At 47.1% G+C, this 17,898-nt stretch overlaps 1 protein-coding gene across 6 annotated transcripts in view; it reads right to left on the reverse strand.

The window, feature by feature from the left end:
• The window catches only part of PRPSAP2 (phosphoribosyl pyrophosphate synthetase associated protein 2), a 32,765-nt gene that overhangs the window by 1,237 nt on the left and 13,630 nt on the right, over positions 1 to 17,898 (reverse strand). For all 6 annotated transcript variants that reach the window (XM_081839984.1, XM_081839982.1, XM_081839979.1 and 3 more), the window contains exons 5-11: positions 17,668 to 17,734; positions 15,666 to 15,838; positions 13,137 to 13,252; positions 12,627 to 12,682; positions 11,170 to 11,318; positions 9,054 to 9,124; positions 3,442 to 3,588 (exon numbers count right to left, since the gene is read on the reverse strand). In XM_081839984.1, coding sequence (XP_081696110.1) covers positions 3,442 to 3,588; positions 9,054 to 9,124; positions 11,170 to 11,318; positions 12,627 to 12,682; positions 13,137 to 13,252; positions 15,666 to 15,838; positions 17,668 to 17,734 — 779 coding nt within the window. The remainder of the gene's footprint in view (positions 1 to 3,441; positions 3,589 to 9,053; positions 9,125 to 11,169; positions 11,319 to 12,626; positions 12,683 to 13,136; positions 13,253 to 15,665; positions 15,839 to 17,667; positions 17,735 to 17,898) is intronic.

Here is a 17,898-nt window from a genome sequence, read left to right on the forward strand (position 1 = left end):
GCCACAAACACCTTGGGATCACTTCTAAACAAAGCTGCAAAAGAGAGAGCGGTACATCTTCCTTGTAGCTTGTTGCTGGCAGTTCAAAAGCACACCAGTGCAAGCAGATAAATGGGTACCACTGCAGCAGGAAGGTAAACAGCATTTCCGTGTGCTCTGGTTTCCGTCACGGTGTTCCGTTGCGCCAGAAGCAGTTTAGTCATGCTGGCCACATGACCCAGAAAGCTGTCTGTGGACAAACGCCGGCTCCCTCGGCCTGAAAGTGAGATGAGCGCAGCAACCCCAGTCACCTTTGACTGGACTTAACTGTCCAGGAGTCCTTTACCTTTACCTTTTTAGTACTGGATTTAAAATTAGAAACGATGCTGGGAAGAAGGACATGAGGGAAATGAAACCTAATAAGGGATAATTTACCAATAAAGCTAATAAGTGAAACCAAAAAAAAAAAAAAAATTAGAAACAGGAAAGTTTTGCAGCTGATCCCATTTTGCTTCGTGTTGGGAGTCAATCAAATCAAATCAAATATTTATTATGGTCATAGACCAGCATACGTACAGTCATTTAAAATGATGAGGCTGGAGGAACATTGCCCGGCTGTGAGTGTGAAGGCCGCTCCCTGCAAGGCCCTTTCCACCTGGCCTAGGAGGCAAGGCCCACACTCACCAGCCCTACTGAAGAGACTCCTCATGAGGAACATCGCCCAGCTAATGTTTTATTGATTTATTGATTTAATATGCTGTAAACCGCTTTGGGATTTTTATTAAACATATAAAGCGGTATAGAAATTTTATATATATAATCTTCAGGACATTTTCGAAAGCTAAAAATTATTAAAACAGGAGGTATATATAAAAGACTATAAGAATAGTGTTGGGAGTAAGGAAGGAAGAGGAGGGCCCAGAGAGACCATGTGAGATGCTGAATAGACTTGGACCAGGGTGACCTGTGTTCAAATCCCCTTCTCAGCCACTGTGACCTCACAGCAGCCACACTCAGCCAGGCTCCATCTGATCTGAGCAGCCTGCTAGGATCAGGCTCCCTGGCCCATCTAGTCCAGCATCCTGTTCCCAGAGTTGCCAACTAGATGCCCGTGGAAAACCCACAAGTAGGATCCAAGCACAAGAGCATCTCTTCCTCCTTCGGCTTGCAGCAGCTGGTATTCAGAAGCATTGCTGCCTCTTGGCTGTGGAGGGAAAGCACAGCAATCCTGGCTACAAGCCACGATACCCCTTATCCTCCAGGAATTTGTCTTAGGTAAAAGGTAAAGGTACCCCTGCCCATCAGGGCCAGTCGTGACCAACTCTAGGACTGCGCGCTCATCTCGCTCAAGAGGCCGGGAGCCAGCGCTGTCCGAAGACACTTCTGGGTCACATGGCCAGCGTGACGAAGCTGCATCTGGCGAGCCAGTACCAGCGCAGCTCACGGAAACGCCGTTTACCTTCCCGCTAGAAAACGGTCCCTATTTATCTACTTGCACTTAGGGGTGCTTTCAAACTGCTAGGTAGGCAGGAGCTGGGACCGAATGACGGGAGCTCACCCCGCCGCGGGGATTCGAACTGCCGACCTTTCGATCGGCAGGTCCTAGGCTCTGTGGTTTAACCCACAGCGCCACCCGCGTCCCTAGGAATTTGTCTTAATGCTCTTTTTTAAAATATATGTTATGTTGTAAATAAAATTCCAATATAACACCCCCCCACACAGAAATCCAGAAATCCACCCTCATTAAACGTGAACATAACATATAATGAGCATAACATACAACAATACAAACAACCAAATAAAAGACTTCCTTTATCCTATACCTGGCCTCCTTATTCACTTTTAAACTGTTTCTTTTATGAATAATTATTAAGATTTTTCTAATTATAACTTAAATATCCACGAAGTCTCCGGCAGATATTAATCGAAACAAGCCCAGGTATGTATTTTAGGGCAATTTTGTGAAGTATTCTCTGCATTTCCCCCATGCTTTTTGAAACTCTCGTCTAGTGTGATCTCTAATTGCCGCTGTTAATCTACCCAGTTCAATATACTCTAACAGTTTGTCTTGCCATTCCTTTTTTGTTGGCACAGGTTTCTTTTTTCCAGTTTTTAGCAATTAATGCTCTTAATGTTCTTTTGAAGCCATCCAAGATGGTAGCCGCCACTTATAGAATCATAGAGTTGGATGAGACCTCAAGGGCCATCGAGTCCAACCCCCTGCCAAGCAGGAAACACCATCAGAGCACTCCTGACACGTGGTTGTCAAGCCTCTGCTTAAAGACCTCCAAAAAAGGAGACTCCACCACACTCCTTGGCAGCAAATTCCACTGTTGAACAGCTCTTACTGTCAGGAAGTTCTTCCTAATGTTTAGGTGGAATTGTCTTTCTTGTAGTTTTTTCTTCTCCTACCTGTGGCAGCACGTTCCAAAGGTTAACTAGGCGCTGACCTTTAAGGGCAGGATGCAAGTAACAGAAGTCTGAACAGGGGAGCAGCTGCTGAATCAGCAGCCAGGACCTAGGCACACACACCTCCAGGCAGGTCTGTGAAGCCACAGATTGTGCTTGCTGCAGAACACCTGAAGGCCCAGCAAGGAACAGCATCATGGCTGGAGGCAGGTGAGGAAATGCTTATTTAGACTGTTTCAAAAAAACTGGGGTTTTTTAGGTCTCTGGAAAAGTAGGTTCCCCAACATTTCCATTGTTCTTATCATTACAGTGGTACCTCGGGTTACATATGCTTCAGGTTACAAACTCCACTTACCCAGAAATAGAGCTTCAGGTTAAGAACTTTCCTTCAGGATGAGAACAGAAATTGGGCTTTGGCAGCGCAGCAGCAGCAGGAGGCCCCATTAGCTAAAGTGGTGCTTCAGGTTAAGTACAGTTTCAGGTTAAGTACGGACCTCCAGAACGAATTCAGTACTTAACCCGAGGTACCACTGTACTTATTATACAGCCCTTCATCCGTAGACCTCAGGGCGGCTCACAATAATCTGTAGATCTCGGCTGGTTCTATCAGTATGCTTTTATTGGTGGTTTTTAAGTTGCCTTGATGCTCCTTTTTTGCTCTCTCTGTGTGTAAATTGGCTTTAAAATGCTATATTCTGCCATTTTCAGAGGGGCACAAAAATGCCCTCCCCCCTCCAATTCACCACCTCACTTGCGCAAGGCAAATGTCAGCAGTTTTTTCTAAGGCCCCCAGCTTTGGAAGCTCCCTGCAAGACCCCATCACACTGTCATTTTGAGCCAAGAGCTGTTGTCTCAAGTGCCTCATCCCACACTAAACGCGAAAGTCCTACACACATTGTTCCCAGGAAAAAAAATACGGGTAGTTTTAGGAGCTTTGTGGCTACAGACTCTAAGTCAGACCCTCTCGATCTACGGCTCATCCAGTTTGCAAAGTTAGCATCTGTAGACACACGCTGCCATTTTGGGAAAAACGAGCCCATTCTGCTTGCTTACCTCGTCGATTGCAGACTCCTCTATCAACCGAGGAGCATCCGAGGAAAGGAGGCCGTGGGTGGCCATGACAAAAATCTTGTAGGCGCCTCTCTCTTTGAGCGTCTCAGCAGCAGCCAGGAAGCTGTCTACGTCGTCTATTATGTCGTCCTGGCCAAGAGGACATGAGAAGAGGATTATCAGTGTTGCCGCCGGAGGGAAGTGGAAGGCCTCTAGAGCCACTTCCAGGCCACTACTGATTGCCCCCCTCTTTGCTGAAGAGAGGAGGGAGGAACCATTTTTTAAGGGCCAGATTTCCTTCTGGGCAATATTCTGGGGGCCACATGCCACTGGTGGGTGGGGCCAGAAGGAAGGGGGTGGGGCATTAAATGCAAACTTTTTTCTGTCCCCTACCCCAGTGGCGAAGCTGCATGCTCCAGCACCAGGGGCGGAGAGCAGGCGGGGGTGTCGTTAGCGTGCGCCCCGTGGGGTGTGGCGCGCGTCCTGGGGGCGTGGTATGCTGCCCCATGGGGTGTGGCGCATGTCCTGGGGGCATGGCGCGTGTCGGAGGGGCAGCCACAAAGGTACCCCCCCTCCCTGATGGTGCCAGGGGTGATGCGCTGCCCCGATACCTCCGCCAGTACCCTACCCTGATGCCCTAAGGGTGAAGCAGGGAGAGAGGGAACACATCACTGATTTATCAGACATCGCTCGGTTGCAACAAAAAACAACAACCCTTAAAATGTTTTATGAAAAGACAAAGCAATAAGAGTTTACAGCCATGCTTTGAAACATTCAAAAGTTACAGTACAAAAACAGATTAAAATTACTCCGGCTTTCTAAACATTTGGCCAGGGTCGTCGAAACAAGAAAGATTTTAGCAGGCGCCAACAAAGAGTGCAGAGAAGCTGCCTGCTTGATATCAATAGGCAGGGAGTTCCCAAGTGTAGGTACTGCCACACAAAATGATTTGATTTCTTACCAATGTGGAACGGGTATTATGTGGCCCCTGCAGCAGTGCCAATTCTGCAGAATGAAGCAGTGGAGTGGCTACAGGTAGATTAAGGCGATCTAATAGGTAAACTGGTCCCAAGTTGTTAAGGGCTAGATGGACTAATAGCAACACCACGAACTTTTCTCCCATTTTAAAGCATGATTTTTGTGCTGATCGCACTTCTGTCCGCCCGTCCGAATGTGCCTCTTAGCATTCCAAACTGCCCATTCAGACTCCTCACCCGTACTAACTAGCATTACAAATGGAAAACAGCCTTTACAGCTCTGTGGCTCCAGTGTATGCCCCCTGCCATTGCTGCAGGATGCTCTTGTTGGATCCCTTATGAATAGAAAGCTTGCCCATGTAGAATATTTACCCTGCTACTCACCGGTTTTGCCCAATCCACAAGGACTTAAGAGCAGCCTTGTTCAAAGATTTGAATCTCCCAGTAGGGAGATCGATTGGATATTTAACTTTCAGTTTGGGGACAGGTCCACCTACACCTCTGAAAAGTGGCCTGTTTTGTCTTGAGCGACAATTTTAAAGAGAAAGTTTGTAGGGATGGAAAGTTTAAATTATTCAGGGAAGCAAACCCTTATCTGACAAAACACTTGGTTTTAATAATTATTTTAACTGTGGAATGTATTTTATTCTGTTTGAGGTATTTTATCTTTTGCAATGGCTTCGGCTAAACAAAGAAAGAATATATTTGTATATTGCAAAGCATTTCCAGCGATAACAGCCGCCGGGTCCCAAATGACAAACCACTGTAGACAATTTCTCTAACCAAGCAGGTCACAGCGAGACACAGCGTGGATATATGCATTCCCACAGGCCCAAAGTGTTTTGATTTTGTGAAGCTTAATGAGGTACATAATGGATTTGCTTTTCACACTTGCAAACGTGATAATGGAAACAGACAGAGCGCTCAGCCTTCCCCAATCTGGCAAACTCAATGTATTTTTTGGACTACAACTCCCATCAGCCCCAGCTATCAAGGCCAATGGTCAGGGATGATGAGAAGCGTGGTCCAAAACATCTGGAAGAACCAGGCCTTCAACTGCACAGGTTATTTATTCCTTTCACCAGATATACTCTAATCTCTCCCTACCAGCATCTTAAAAGTCCACCCTTCCCAGGAAGACTAAATCCTCCAGCCAGCGCACAAATCTTTCAACAGCTGTTTTGCTGGATTATTCCGCAGCCTCTCCATTCCCATGCGGCAAGGGATATGAAGGTTGCCTCTGTCAGTAAAAGCAGCCAGTCACTGGAGTTTGTTATCTGATGCAAGAACTGGATGAACAGCTCAGCTAATAACCACAGGGGTGGAGAATAATCATTAGCCACTTTAATGTTGTTGAAAACGTGTTAACTTTAAACAAACCGGAAGACTGGACAGGAGTAGAAAGATTAAGAAAGAATAAGAAAAAGAAGAGCTCGCTTGCTTGTTAAAAGCAAATACTAGTCTCCTCCCACTACTTGAAGCCTTTTGATCTGAATCAGGAACGCCGATGCAATGGGAATCAATGGCTGGAATTTCAGCTTCCCATTAAAACCCGGGGAAGCGCTCCCTTTAATTCAGAGCAGTCTGGTGTGCTCACGAGGAGCAGCTCTTCAGTCTCGGCAGCCAAACCTGATAAATGTGATCCCAGATTTACTCAGCGGCACCTTGAACCCAATTACCTCCAAGCAGGTGACACAGTAAAGCAAGATGCCATTTAAAAACTCCAGCGCAATAGCAGCACAGTATTAGCATAGGCTACAAGCCACGAAGCTGAGTGGCACATTCAGCTTCAGATTGCTGGATTTCCTTGCGAAATGCAGATGCCACAAATTAATAATAATAAATTTATAATAAATTTTATTTATATCCCGCCCTCCCCAGCCGAAGCCGGGCTCAGGGCGGCTAACAACACTGAAACAGTGCAACATTATAAAAACAATATAAAAATTAATTAAAATCAAAATTGATGGCAACCATAAACTAAAGTTTTGTAAAGATTGCCAAAGGAGGGAGTCAGGCTGCGCCCTGGCCAAAGGCCAGGTGGAACAGCTCTGTCTTGCAGGCCCTGCGGAAAGATGTCAAGTCCCGCAGGGCCCTTGTCTCTTGTGACAGAGCGTTCCACCAGGTTGGAGCCGCAGCCGAAAAAGCCCTGGCTCTAGTTGAGGCCAGCCTAACCTCTCTGTGGCCTGGGACCTTCAAGATGTTTTTATTTGAAGACCGTAAGTTCCTCTGTGGGGCATACCAGGATTACAGTCATCGTGTATTATTATAGAAAGCCCTTAACAAGCTGGGACCACTTTACTTTTGAGCTCGCCTTTCCCTCCCCCCCATGTGCACACTCAACTGCTTCGATCAGCGGAATTGGCACAACTACAGGTGCCAAAACGTATAATAATAATAATTTAATAATAATGCCAGTCAGGACCTCACCCTCCTTAAATTTCTCCCAAAGGGAAGAAGTACACACTGAAAACCTCCATGGGTGGGAGTTTGGGCCATGGACAGAAGCAATAATTATGGATTTGGGTCCCAATTCCCCCTTGAAGAATATATAAGGCACTTTAGGACAGTGGTGGCCAAACTTGGCCCTCCAGCTGTTTTGGGACTACAACACCCATCATCCTTGACCACTGGTCCTGTAAGCTAGGGATGATGGGAGTTGTAGTCCCAAAACAGCTGGAGGGCCAAGTTTGGCCATTCCTGCCTTAGGATCTTTCTCCATCTGAGTGACCCTGACTGGCAAGGAGGCTTCAAAAACCACAGCCACACCACATGAATGACACATCCCAGCAGCTGAGAAATGCTCCCCAAAGTATCTGTGAGCCAGCAAGGACAACTGACTAGAACTGCATTCCCCACTCCTGGTTTAAGAGAATAGAATAGTACAGAAGGTGGGGTTCTTGGGAAGATCTAGGGCAGCCTAGGAATTCAGCGTCTCATGTAATCACTATCAGCTGCTTGATGAGTTACAGCCCTTATCTTGAGGCTGGCATTAGAGTTCCCAAGAACACCCGCCCATTCTTAATTGGCAATATTCTGCAGCTGGGCCCGTCCCAGGCTTTCATCTCCAGACTAGTCCTAGGGAGTCTGGTTTGTCTGCCCATGCATTCGGTTGTGGAATAACATGTGGGCTGTCTCCATGCAAAAGGGTCTGAAACATTTTTTACTTCCTTGTTCGTTGCCCTCGCCTTCCTCTCCTGCTAACTGCGGCTGCCTGATTTTCAAACCGTGTTGTGTCAGGGAGGGGAGTTGAGGTTGATAGGAAAGGGCTATTGTAACTTTAGCTAGCCAAGCCTTTCTTATTTCCAGTGCGTGCTGGTTCTGTAATTCAAATGTTTCTGAACTTTTACAATCTGTCTTACTTCTTGGAAATCTTTTTTTTTTTTTTCTTTTTTTGCACTGTGTTCCAGTATCTCCTCTGCTGTCTCTTATTAGTTGAAATAAATCTTGCTGCTATAAGGGCCAGTGTGGCATAGTGGTTAGAGTGCTGGACTAGAACCTGGGAGACCAGAATTCGAATCACCACTCAGCTGTGAAAGCTCACTGGGTGACCTTGGGCCATAGCTGTCAACTTTTCCCTTTTCTTGCGAGGAATCCTATTCAGAATAAGGGAATTTCCCTTAAAAAAAGGGAAACGTTGACTGCTATGCCTTGGGGCCAGTCACTCACTTTCAGGCGTTGCTATAAGGATAAAATGGGGGGGGGGAATGTTTATGCCACCTTGAGCTCCTTGGTAGAAAAGTGGGGTGTAGAGGCTAATAATAATAATAATAATAATAATAATAATAATAGGTGTGAGTTATCGGATTCAAATTACAAGAAAGGAGATTCCAACCAAACATCAGGAAGAACTTTCTGACAGTAAGAGCTGTTCGACAGTGGAATGGACTCCTTTGGAAGGTACAGTGGTGCCCCGCAAGACGAACGCCTCGCAAGATGGAAAACCCGCTAGACGAAAGGGTTTTCTGTTTTGGAGGCGCTTCGCAAAACGAATTTCCCTATGGGCTTGCTTCACAAGACGAAAATGTCTTGCGAGTTCCTGCGGGGTTTTTTTCCTCCCCCCCCCTTTTTCTAAGCCGCTAAGCCGCTTATCAGCTGATCCGCTAAGCCGCTAAAAGCCGCTAAGCCGTCAATGGGCTTGCTTTGCAAGACGAAAAAAGCGCTAGACGAAGAGACTCGCGGAACGGATTAATTTCGTCTTGCGAGGCACCACTGTACTGGACTCTCCTCCCTTGGAGGTTTTTAAGCAGAGGTTGGATAGCCATCTGTTGTGGTTGCTTTTGATAGGGGGTTGTTCTAGATGACCCTCAAGGTCCCTTCAAACTCTACAATCCTGATTCTAAGTCATCTTGGGTCACTAAGGCTACAAACACGAGTTCCCCTCCCCTCCTGCTTTTCTACCGGGGGACTGCAGTGTTGCAGAAATCCCTGGAAGGCAGGTTCCTGAACACGGACCCCTGCTGCCTCGTAAGTCAGTAGATGGTGGCAGTATACCGTGGACCAGGCTTTAATTTTTTTAATTGATTTGGGGGACACACAAACACCCGCGCATCTTGACAGCATCTTTCCACATGACGTTCTCAGGCACTAAAAGGCAATTCAGAATCTACAAGTTGCTGCAGTAAGGCAGCTACATACCACAATGATGGCTATCCTTCCGCCCACATCTCCGACAACTGTGATGGGAGGTTTCTCTTTTGGAATCAACACTGGTTAAAAAGGGGAGAAAGAAAGGAGTCTTATAATGTTGCAGTAGACCTCCCGCCTTTTAGAATTTACAGGGAGTTATCTTGGTAGGTGATTTCCCCACTCATCGTGACTCCAGCAAACCAGGCCAGGTTCCACTTCCTACTGACAGCAACGACCCCTGCTGGTCACGCCAAAAGCTGTCCTTGCTGACATCAACAACCCCTACAGCAAAACCATTAGGGGGGAGGGAGAGAGAGAGAGAGAGAGAGAGAGAGAGAGAGAGAGCGCACTGCACAAAAGGCTTTATGGAATCACAAGCTCCATAAAGCAAGTGCCACCCATGATTGTGTTTAGCAGGGGTGGGGGTCCTGTGGTCCTCTGCCTATTGGCAGACTCCCAGCACGCAGGGCCTGAAGGCTCAGGGATGAGAGGAGCTGGGCAGGATCTGCAAGGCCAGAAGCTCCCTATACATCAAGGGTCAGCAAACTTTTTCAGCAGGGGGCCAGTCCACTGTCCCTCAGACCTTGGGGGGGGGCTGGACTATATTGGGGGGGGGGGATGAACGAATTCCTATGCCCCACAAATAACCCAGAGATGCATTTTAAATAAAAGGACGCGTTCTACTCATGTAAAAATTCATTGATTGCCAGACCGTCCGCGGGCCAGATTTAGAAGGTGATTGGGCCGGATCCGGCCCCTGGGCCTTATTTCCCTACCCATGCTATACGTGGAGCATCTTAAAATGGCTATCACTGCTACAGGCAGGGTATCTAAGGAGGCAGGAAGGGCCCTCCGGTAAGACCTGTCCAGTCTGAATGGAGACACGTGGCTTCTCCGTTGCAGGAATCCCCACCATAGGAAGCCAAGCCATCCACTGTCAAGGACAGAGGGCTGATTTCACCACCAACAGCAGCACCAAAATGCAACACAACCAATTTTCTCCATAGGAATGAATGACAGGATTTCACTAGCATGGGAGAAGGTCACAAGAGATGCTGAGGGGCACAGTGTGGATGGGCTACAGCTGGTAAAAGGTAAAGGACCCTTGGACAGTTAAGTCCAGTTAAAGGCGACTATGGGGTTGCGGCACTCATCTCGCTTTCAGGCCAAGGGAGCTGGCGTTTGTCTGCAGACAGCTTTCCAGGTCATGGGGCCAGCAGGATTAAACCGTTTCTGGTGCAACAGAACACCATGATGAGTGCCAGAATGCATGGAAACACCATTTACCTTCCCACCACAGTGGTACCTATTTATCTACTTGCACTGGCGTGCTTTCAAACTGCTAGGTTGGCAGGAGCTGACCCTGTCACAGGGATTCAAACCGCTGACCTTCTGATCGGCAAGCCCAAGAGGCTCAGACCACAGCACCACCTGCGTCCCTCCTTGCTAGTCTAGTGGCACTTGGGAGCCTTGCTTGCTTGTATCTGCTTGCCCTCTAGTCATGCAAGAGGGGGGACTGAGTTTTATTCATACGTTCATTGCAGTTTTTTCAGAGTTTTGAGCAAGAGGATGGGAGGGGCGGGAATCAAAAGCACATTTCAACCAGCTGCATTAAAAATGTACCCTGTTTTGTGGCACACCACACTAAGAGACACAAGAGGGCTTGGCATGGGACAAGGATGATGCCAAACGCTGCAAATCATGGTACCATCCAACAACAACAACAGGGGGCATGAAACAGGCCCAAGTTTTCCATAACCAGAAAGAGGAAGACTTTAAATGCAAAGTCTCAAGCATAACAGGGAAGGGGCAGGGGATTTTCCACCAGAACGTGCAGCAAACACATGTCCGAACCCTGTAACTCAGGCTACATCCAGAGCCTTTAAAGCACGTGGCTTCCCCCAAGGAATGCTGGGAACTGTAGCTTACAACTCCCAGCAACCTTGATGATCTACAGTTCCCAAGATTCTTTATTTTGCATGGGAGGGGGCGAGTCATGTGCTCAAATTGTATGGTGTGGATATGGCTTTACAAGAGAGGGAGATGCCCACTGTGAATGCACGTCTCCTTTTAAGGACACCCACCCCAACCAGCAGGGGCCCTCCTCTCACGCGAGTTTACTTACTGGGGATCTCTAAACTAGGGTGAATGGCAGCTGCACTTTTAGCCGTCGGGGGCGAATGGCGGCCGTCCACCAGGTCGGACTCTGCATCTTGAGCCTCCCCATGTATCACCGCGATCCCCAGTCTCAAGCGCTCTGCAAACGACTGAGCCCTGTGGACAAGGGGCAAGGACGTTAGAAAACACGTCCGTCCCCAACGCAAAGGACGGCAGAGAAACAGCCATACAAGCACAGGAGGGAAGGCGGGCGGGCAGCCATCTCCCAAGAGTGTTAAGCTGACAGGTGATCAGGGCAAGTTGGTGCCAAATTGATCTAGTTCAGCACTTCCTAACCTGGTGTTGGACTACAACTCCCATCATCCCTAGCTAGCAGGACCAGTGGTCAGGGATGGTGGGAGTTGTAGTCCGACAACAGCTTGGGGACCCAAGTTTGAGAAACCACTGATCTAGTTCCTAAGGTGCAAGTAATAAATAAATGCCAACAGGGTGCATGGAATCATCGATCCGCACTGCTACCTTTGCAACCAATGAAGCTGGATGTTGGAAGATTCAGGGCGGACGAAAGAAAGACCTTCTTCACGCAGCGCATAGTTAAACTGTGGTGCTTGCTCCCACAGGGGGCAGTGATGGCCACCAACCCAGATGCCTTTAAGAGAGAACTGGGCGAATTCACAAGATCACGAGTCACTTCATGTATCTAGTCCAGAATTGTTGATTTGCCTTCCCGCGATTGACCCATGCATACAGCTTTGTGTTTCCAACTCAAGACCCATTGAAGAACATCTCACCAGTTCAATCTTTGAAAAACAGCTTTGAAAAACTTTTTCATTTTCTCCAGTGTGCTACCCTGGCCGTTCTGTGCTTGGACTTACGTTACTTGTTGAACGGTTCATTTATCCAGTCTGTACAATGTTTACCGCACATGTAACTTGATAAGATAGAGTTGTATAGTTATCCACTCCATGTTTATACAGTATCTCCAGGCTTTGTTTTGCACATGGCACCTTAGTTTGTTTGTTGTTTGAATGGTTAACAGTCTATCTCTATTCTAGCTATTATTCTAGTAAATTTGGTTTTATACTTATAAGCCAGTTTGTGGTGGTGTTGTTTTGTTGTATTATTACTGTCACCACATTTGACACTTCGTGTATATACTTTGCAGTCCTGATAATCGCCCACTGTTCAGTTTCACTAAAGGACTCCCCACCCCCAGGAAATATGGCAGCTATTTTGTGACTGGCACTCTCTCAAAATTGGAAAAGTGCCCACTGGTCCAGAACAGCTGCTGGCTCCGGCATTAGTTTAATAAGCAGAAATACACACAACTTGGTTCGCAGCCAAGACCCGCTACCCACCCTTGCAAATTATTATGATATCGACCCCTATCTAGAGTCAAACTTCAGGTGTTAAAAGAAGATAGTTGGTGCTACACAGTAACATGGTTTTGGAGTACCCACCCACCTCTTTGCAGATGCCGGAGATTTGGCCACGATCACAGCATTTCTGTAGTCTGGAATCTGAAAAACCAAGCAAACACAAACACATGAAATGGGCTGTGTGTGCCTTTGGTCTGCTCTGATTCTTGTGATGTTGTTCATTTTTTTAAATTCCCAATACAGAAGCAAAAACACTGCTTCCCGCTTTCCCCCAACAAACTTTTCCCCTTTTATGAGTTTGCCCTGCCCAGAGAGGACAGGGCTTAGGAACATTTCTGTAAGAGTCAGCAGCAAGATATTACAAGTCCTAAGTGGTATAATTCCAATGACAATGGACTGTTAGTTGTAAGCTCATGTTCTTAACTGCTCCCCCCCCCAAAAAAAACCCCTTATTTTTGGTCCTCATCTGGATTGCGGTGACATCAAGAACAAGGCATTGCTCGTCTTGCCAGCCTAGCATAGGATTGGATGGACAGGCCTGTTTTTCAGCACCCAATCCACCTGGCTTGGGATGAAATGACATGACTTCGCTCACCTCTTCTTGAATGTACTGTAGCAAAAATGGAGATGCTCTCAGGTTGTCAACCGGGACATTGAAGAAGCCCTGGATTTCCTTTTGATGCAAATCCATGGTGATGAGGTGAGTCAGACCTTGGGAGGAGACCAAGGGGAGCAGTGCTTTAAGGTCACTTCACGAACAAAGAGCAAGAAATCCGCATTCAATGCATGGCAGCTGTTAAAAGCTGGTTCCCAAAGAAGCTTTTACTTAGGAAATGCTTATCCCTTACACCCCATAGTAAGTGTGAGACTTTGCACTTTCAGTAGGGAAAGCAGGATATAAATTCAATAAATAATAATACAATAAAATGCCTGCCAAAGAAAATTATGTCTCATCTGTGCTCTTATATCCCATCGTTCCTCAAAAGGATTGTCACTCCCAAATTTTATTCTAACAACCACCCTGCGCAGTAGGTTAGCCCAACAGGGGTGCCCAAACTTTTTTCAAAGAGGGCCAGATTTGATGATCTGAACATGCGTGAGGACCAACCAAAGTTGTTTTTTTAGGACTGAAGTTCTTGAGCTTTTTTGACAATTTTACACCAAAGTTCTTGAGCTTTTTTTTAACGATTTAAATTTACACCAAAGTTGTTCAGCTTTTGGGGGGATTTTACCCCAGGACATATACTGCCACAGGGGACAGATTAAATCGACCGGTGGGCCAGGTTAGACCCCCCAGAACGGACTTTGGACATGCCTGGCTAAGCTTTGTGGCTTGGCAGGGACTGGAGATCTATATCCACAGGGCCTGGCCAGTTGGCAGGATGTTGTGGCCCCACACACAGCAGTCATGTCCCCCCACTAGCCCTTCACAGCAGTAAGCAAGGGGGGGGGAATGGAACCACTGGATGCCGACAGCTCAGGGCGGTTTCGCTTCATAGTGAGGCCAGCTTGACAGGTGGCGCAGATTCTTTCCACTCACCCCCTCCAAGGGCACTGAGTCTCCAGAGGAGGAAGCAGGCCAAGCCGTGCTGCGCTACGGCAGCGACAGCACCGCCTGCCAGCCCAGCAAAGTATGGGCAAAGCAGGGCATTTTTAAGTTACTTGCAGCATCTGCAAAGGGAAAGAAGTGCCAACTGGCAGGTGTAGTTTGGATTCAAACTGCGTCTGCCCGGCAGGAAAGCTGGGCTTGGTAACAGCGTCAATCAGCTGATTTTACAGCAGGCCTCTCTAGGTGGCAATACGGCAGCTCCCAATGGGTAGATCAGATCCTGAGTGCAGCTGATCCCAGTGAGAGTTCCCACTTTAAACTCCCAATTGTTCCTTTGTAACTGTGTCCTTAGCTGTCCCCACCCCCATATTTAATAAATAATAATAATAATAACTTTCTATGTCTGTTTACATGCGTTTGATGGGAGGGAGGTTATTGGCTTGGTTTTGATACTGTTCTTATTATGTATTTTGTAATTTTATATTGTGATCTGTGCTCTTTGGGTGAAGGATAGTAGATAATGATAATAGTATTTTAGACTGGCTATTTAATGTGTGTTTTGTTTCACAGTTCGTAACATTTCCTTTGTTCATTGATGCATTTCTTAATTATTATGCATGACGATTATATAATGCAATTCTCATCAATTTAATATTTTGGCCCGTTAATTACTATGCAGTTGTTTTATTGTTTGGACTTTATGAGTATTTCCTTACAGAAACATCAACTAACTCTGTAAGGTTTTAATAAGGAAAATTAATACCAAAAGCTAACAGCAAAAAACCCACTACTGACCAAGAGTCAAATCAGGACTGCCAGTCTAAGCGGATTCAGATGAAACTGGGCATGTCTCTCAATATACGAAAAGAGATTTATTTGCCCCAAAACCCAAGAAAAGAGACAGCATGTGTGAACAGGAAAGAATTTAGGAAATAGAAGGGACTGTCTGCTAGAGAGCCATCCAAGTACAGAATTTTGTCCCACAGACCAAGGAAGCTGCCTTATAAAAGAGTCAGACAATCTAGCTCAGTATTATCTACATTAGTGTTTCCCAAACTTGTGTCTCCAGCTTTCCCCCCCACTACATTTCCCATTATCCCTGACCCACAGGTCCTACTAGCTAGGGGTGATGGGAGTCGTTGGTCAAAACCAGTTGGAGACCCAAGTTTGGGAAACCCTGGTCTACGCAGACTGGCAGCGGCTCTCCAAATCTCAGACGGAGCTGTTTCTCAGAACACCTGGAGATGCCAGGTGCTTCGAGTTGTCTCCAACAAAATCCGACTCAGAGTAGACCCCATGGGCCTGAGCTGCGTCATCTCCTGTGGGGCTACTTCAAGGACTAGCAATGGATACACCCCTAAACCTGGGACGATTTGCATGCAAAGGATGTGCTCTAACCACTGAGCTTCAGCAAGGCGCTGCCTCCCTTTGCGAGTGACCACTGTTTCATGAAAGGAACTTTAGAGGAGAGCCAACGTCTATAGTCTACAGTGGTGCCTGAAGACATACTTAGAGTGGCCAGGGTGGGGGTGAGCGTGTCCCACCACAGCCTCGCCCGCTGCTCTCTGTCCTTACCCGCCTTGCACATCATCGAAGCCAGAAGCTTAGAGACAATGGAGCCCCTTTTCCTCATCTTGCACTGCTTGCTGTATGGGAAGTAGGGAACCACGCCAATAATGCTTTTGGCACAGGACGTTTTACAGGCATACACCATGATGAGGAGCTCCATGATGGTCGTATTCACATCCCTGCAATGAGAAGGGCGCTGGTTCTGTATCGGGACTTCACTCGACAACAAACCCTATATTGCATTCTGATGCAATCGAGCCCTTCGTCTGCCGGAGAGGGCAGGTAGAGCAACAGGACATTACGCAGGGCTTTCGACCTTGAGGAACACTCTGAAATCACTGCCGCCACACCTGTTTTCGGGAAGATTAACTATTCCTCCTTCTCATCATGGGTCCGCAAGGGCATTTCAGACAGAATCAAAGAATGGTAGAGTTGGAAGGGACCACAAGTGTCATCTAGTCCAACCCCCTGCAATGCAGGAATCTTTTTGCCCAACATGAGGCTCAAACCCAGGACCCTGAGGTTAGCAGCTGAGCTGTTGTGTTTGCCAGCTCACTACTGGTCAGGTCTCTCCCTAAGGCTCCTTCTTAAACCTCACATGCACTTGGAACGCCACTCCCTGAGGCTTAGCATCTGGGGCAGGCTCTCGTTTGCCTCCCCAGCTGCGGAGAAGTACAGGATCACTCAAAGACATACCCCAGCTGTACTGGGTCCTGCGCTCAGGAAGACTCTGCCCCCTCCCTCCAGAAAGATCAAATTTTCTGGGGTGAGGCCAGCTAAGATTTGTGGACCTCTGCTTCCATAGATTTCAACTGTGTGTGCTGCATTCGTTACCCCCAAAAAGAGAGGAACGGTAGAGGCTCCACATCCCCGAGCCCTTTCTCTGGGGAGGAAAGAAAGGCCATGGTTAGAGAGCGGGGGTAGAAACCTCCACCCCTGGAAGGGGCCCTCCAAGTCTCTCTGTCTGGACCGTGGCACTTTCCTTAGGCCACACCTTTCACTGGTTTCTCTCAAGCGTTTTTGCCTGGCTGGAACTATGATGGCGACTCTTGCTTGCCTTGCCATATGGATGATATTCAAGAGGCACGTGAGACTGTGCCTGCTGTATAAATGTAAGATTCAGATTCAAGGTTCTGTCCACTTTTGCCTCTGAGCCACTCACCATTGGAATGTGGCCCCCGGAAGGCAGACCAGAAGGAGGCAATATGGCCCTCAGCTGAAAAAAGGTTCCCCACCCATTACAGAGCACTATGTCAATAAATGGCTTTGTTCCCTTCCCCGCTATGCTTCCTTTGGACCAGAGGTGGGCTAGCATTGCCACCCAGCCGTCTTTGCAGTGGGGCAAACCGATTACAGGAATGCAACATAGTGACCTGGCAAACAGCATGCTCCTTCCCTCTCCCCCAAAGCAGAGATGAGCTGGGGAATCAAAGAGGTTGCAGTGGGGAGTGTCTCTCAAATTGACAGGTACCAGTTAGTAGCAGCATAAGAAAGCAAGATAAAATTAGAGTGCAGGAACAACAACTCCTCCATAACCTAGTTACAGGTGCTTAAAATAGTTCCCGTCTTTGTCTAACTCAGCTACCCTTGATCACAGCTTCTTCAATGAGCTTTGGATACCTGCATGTTTTGCCTGTATCATCTTATGCAAGATGGAAAGTGGGGTTTTAAGAGAATGGATTTAGAGCATCCCTTTTTTATATACCATGGTTAAAAAGAAAAAAGCAGAGGGAAGCATATAGGCCAGAATTTTCAGGGAAACTCTGCCAAATCATTTAGGGGGTTAGAGACATTTGCTTTAAAATTGATGCTGGCTGAACAATTCTTAAAGGGAACTTAATGGACAGCAAATGGCAATAGACCACAGACATCTAACAAGGGGGGTATAAAAGGAACAGAGACAAAGTTAATAAGCTCTACCCGCCACCCGCATTACACAGATACAGTTCAATCAAAACCAAATTTGGAAATGTCTGGGGTTTAATTCTGAGCAGACATTTGTACTCACTTTGAGACAGTCTGGATGATGAAGACATCTTTTCCTCTCACAGACTCCTGAATCTGTACCCGCGTTTCTGCCAAAAGAAAACATGCACTTGGTGTCGACACATGCTTGCAAAGTACATCAGCGTTAAGCCTGAAGCTCAGTCCATTCTCCAATCATTAGGTGAGACCATATTGAAAACCCATCTCTCAAAGGAAAATATTAACATTGCTGTTTCCCCTTCACTTGCAGCAG

The sequence above is a fragment of the Podarcis erhardii genome, assembly GCF_964252035.2.
Source record: "Podarcis erhardii genome assembly, chromosome: 14".
NCBI lineage: Eukaryota > Metazoa > Chordata > Lepidosauria > Squamata > Lacertidae > Podarcis > Podarcis erhardii.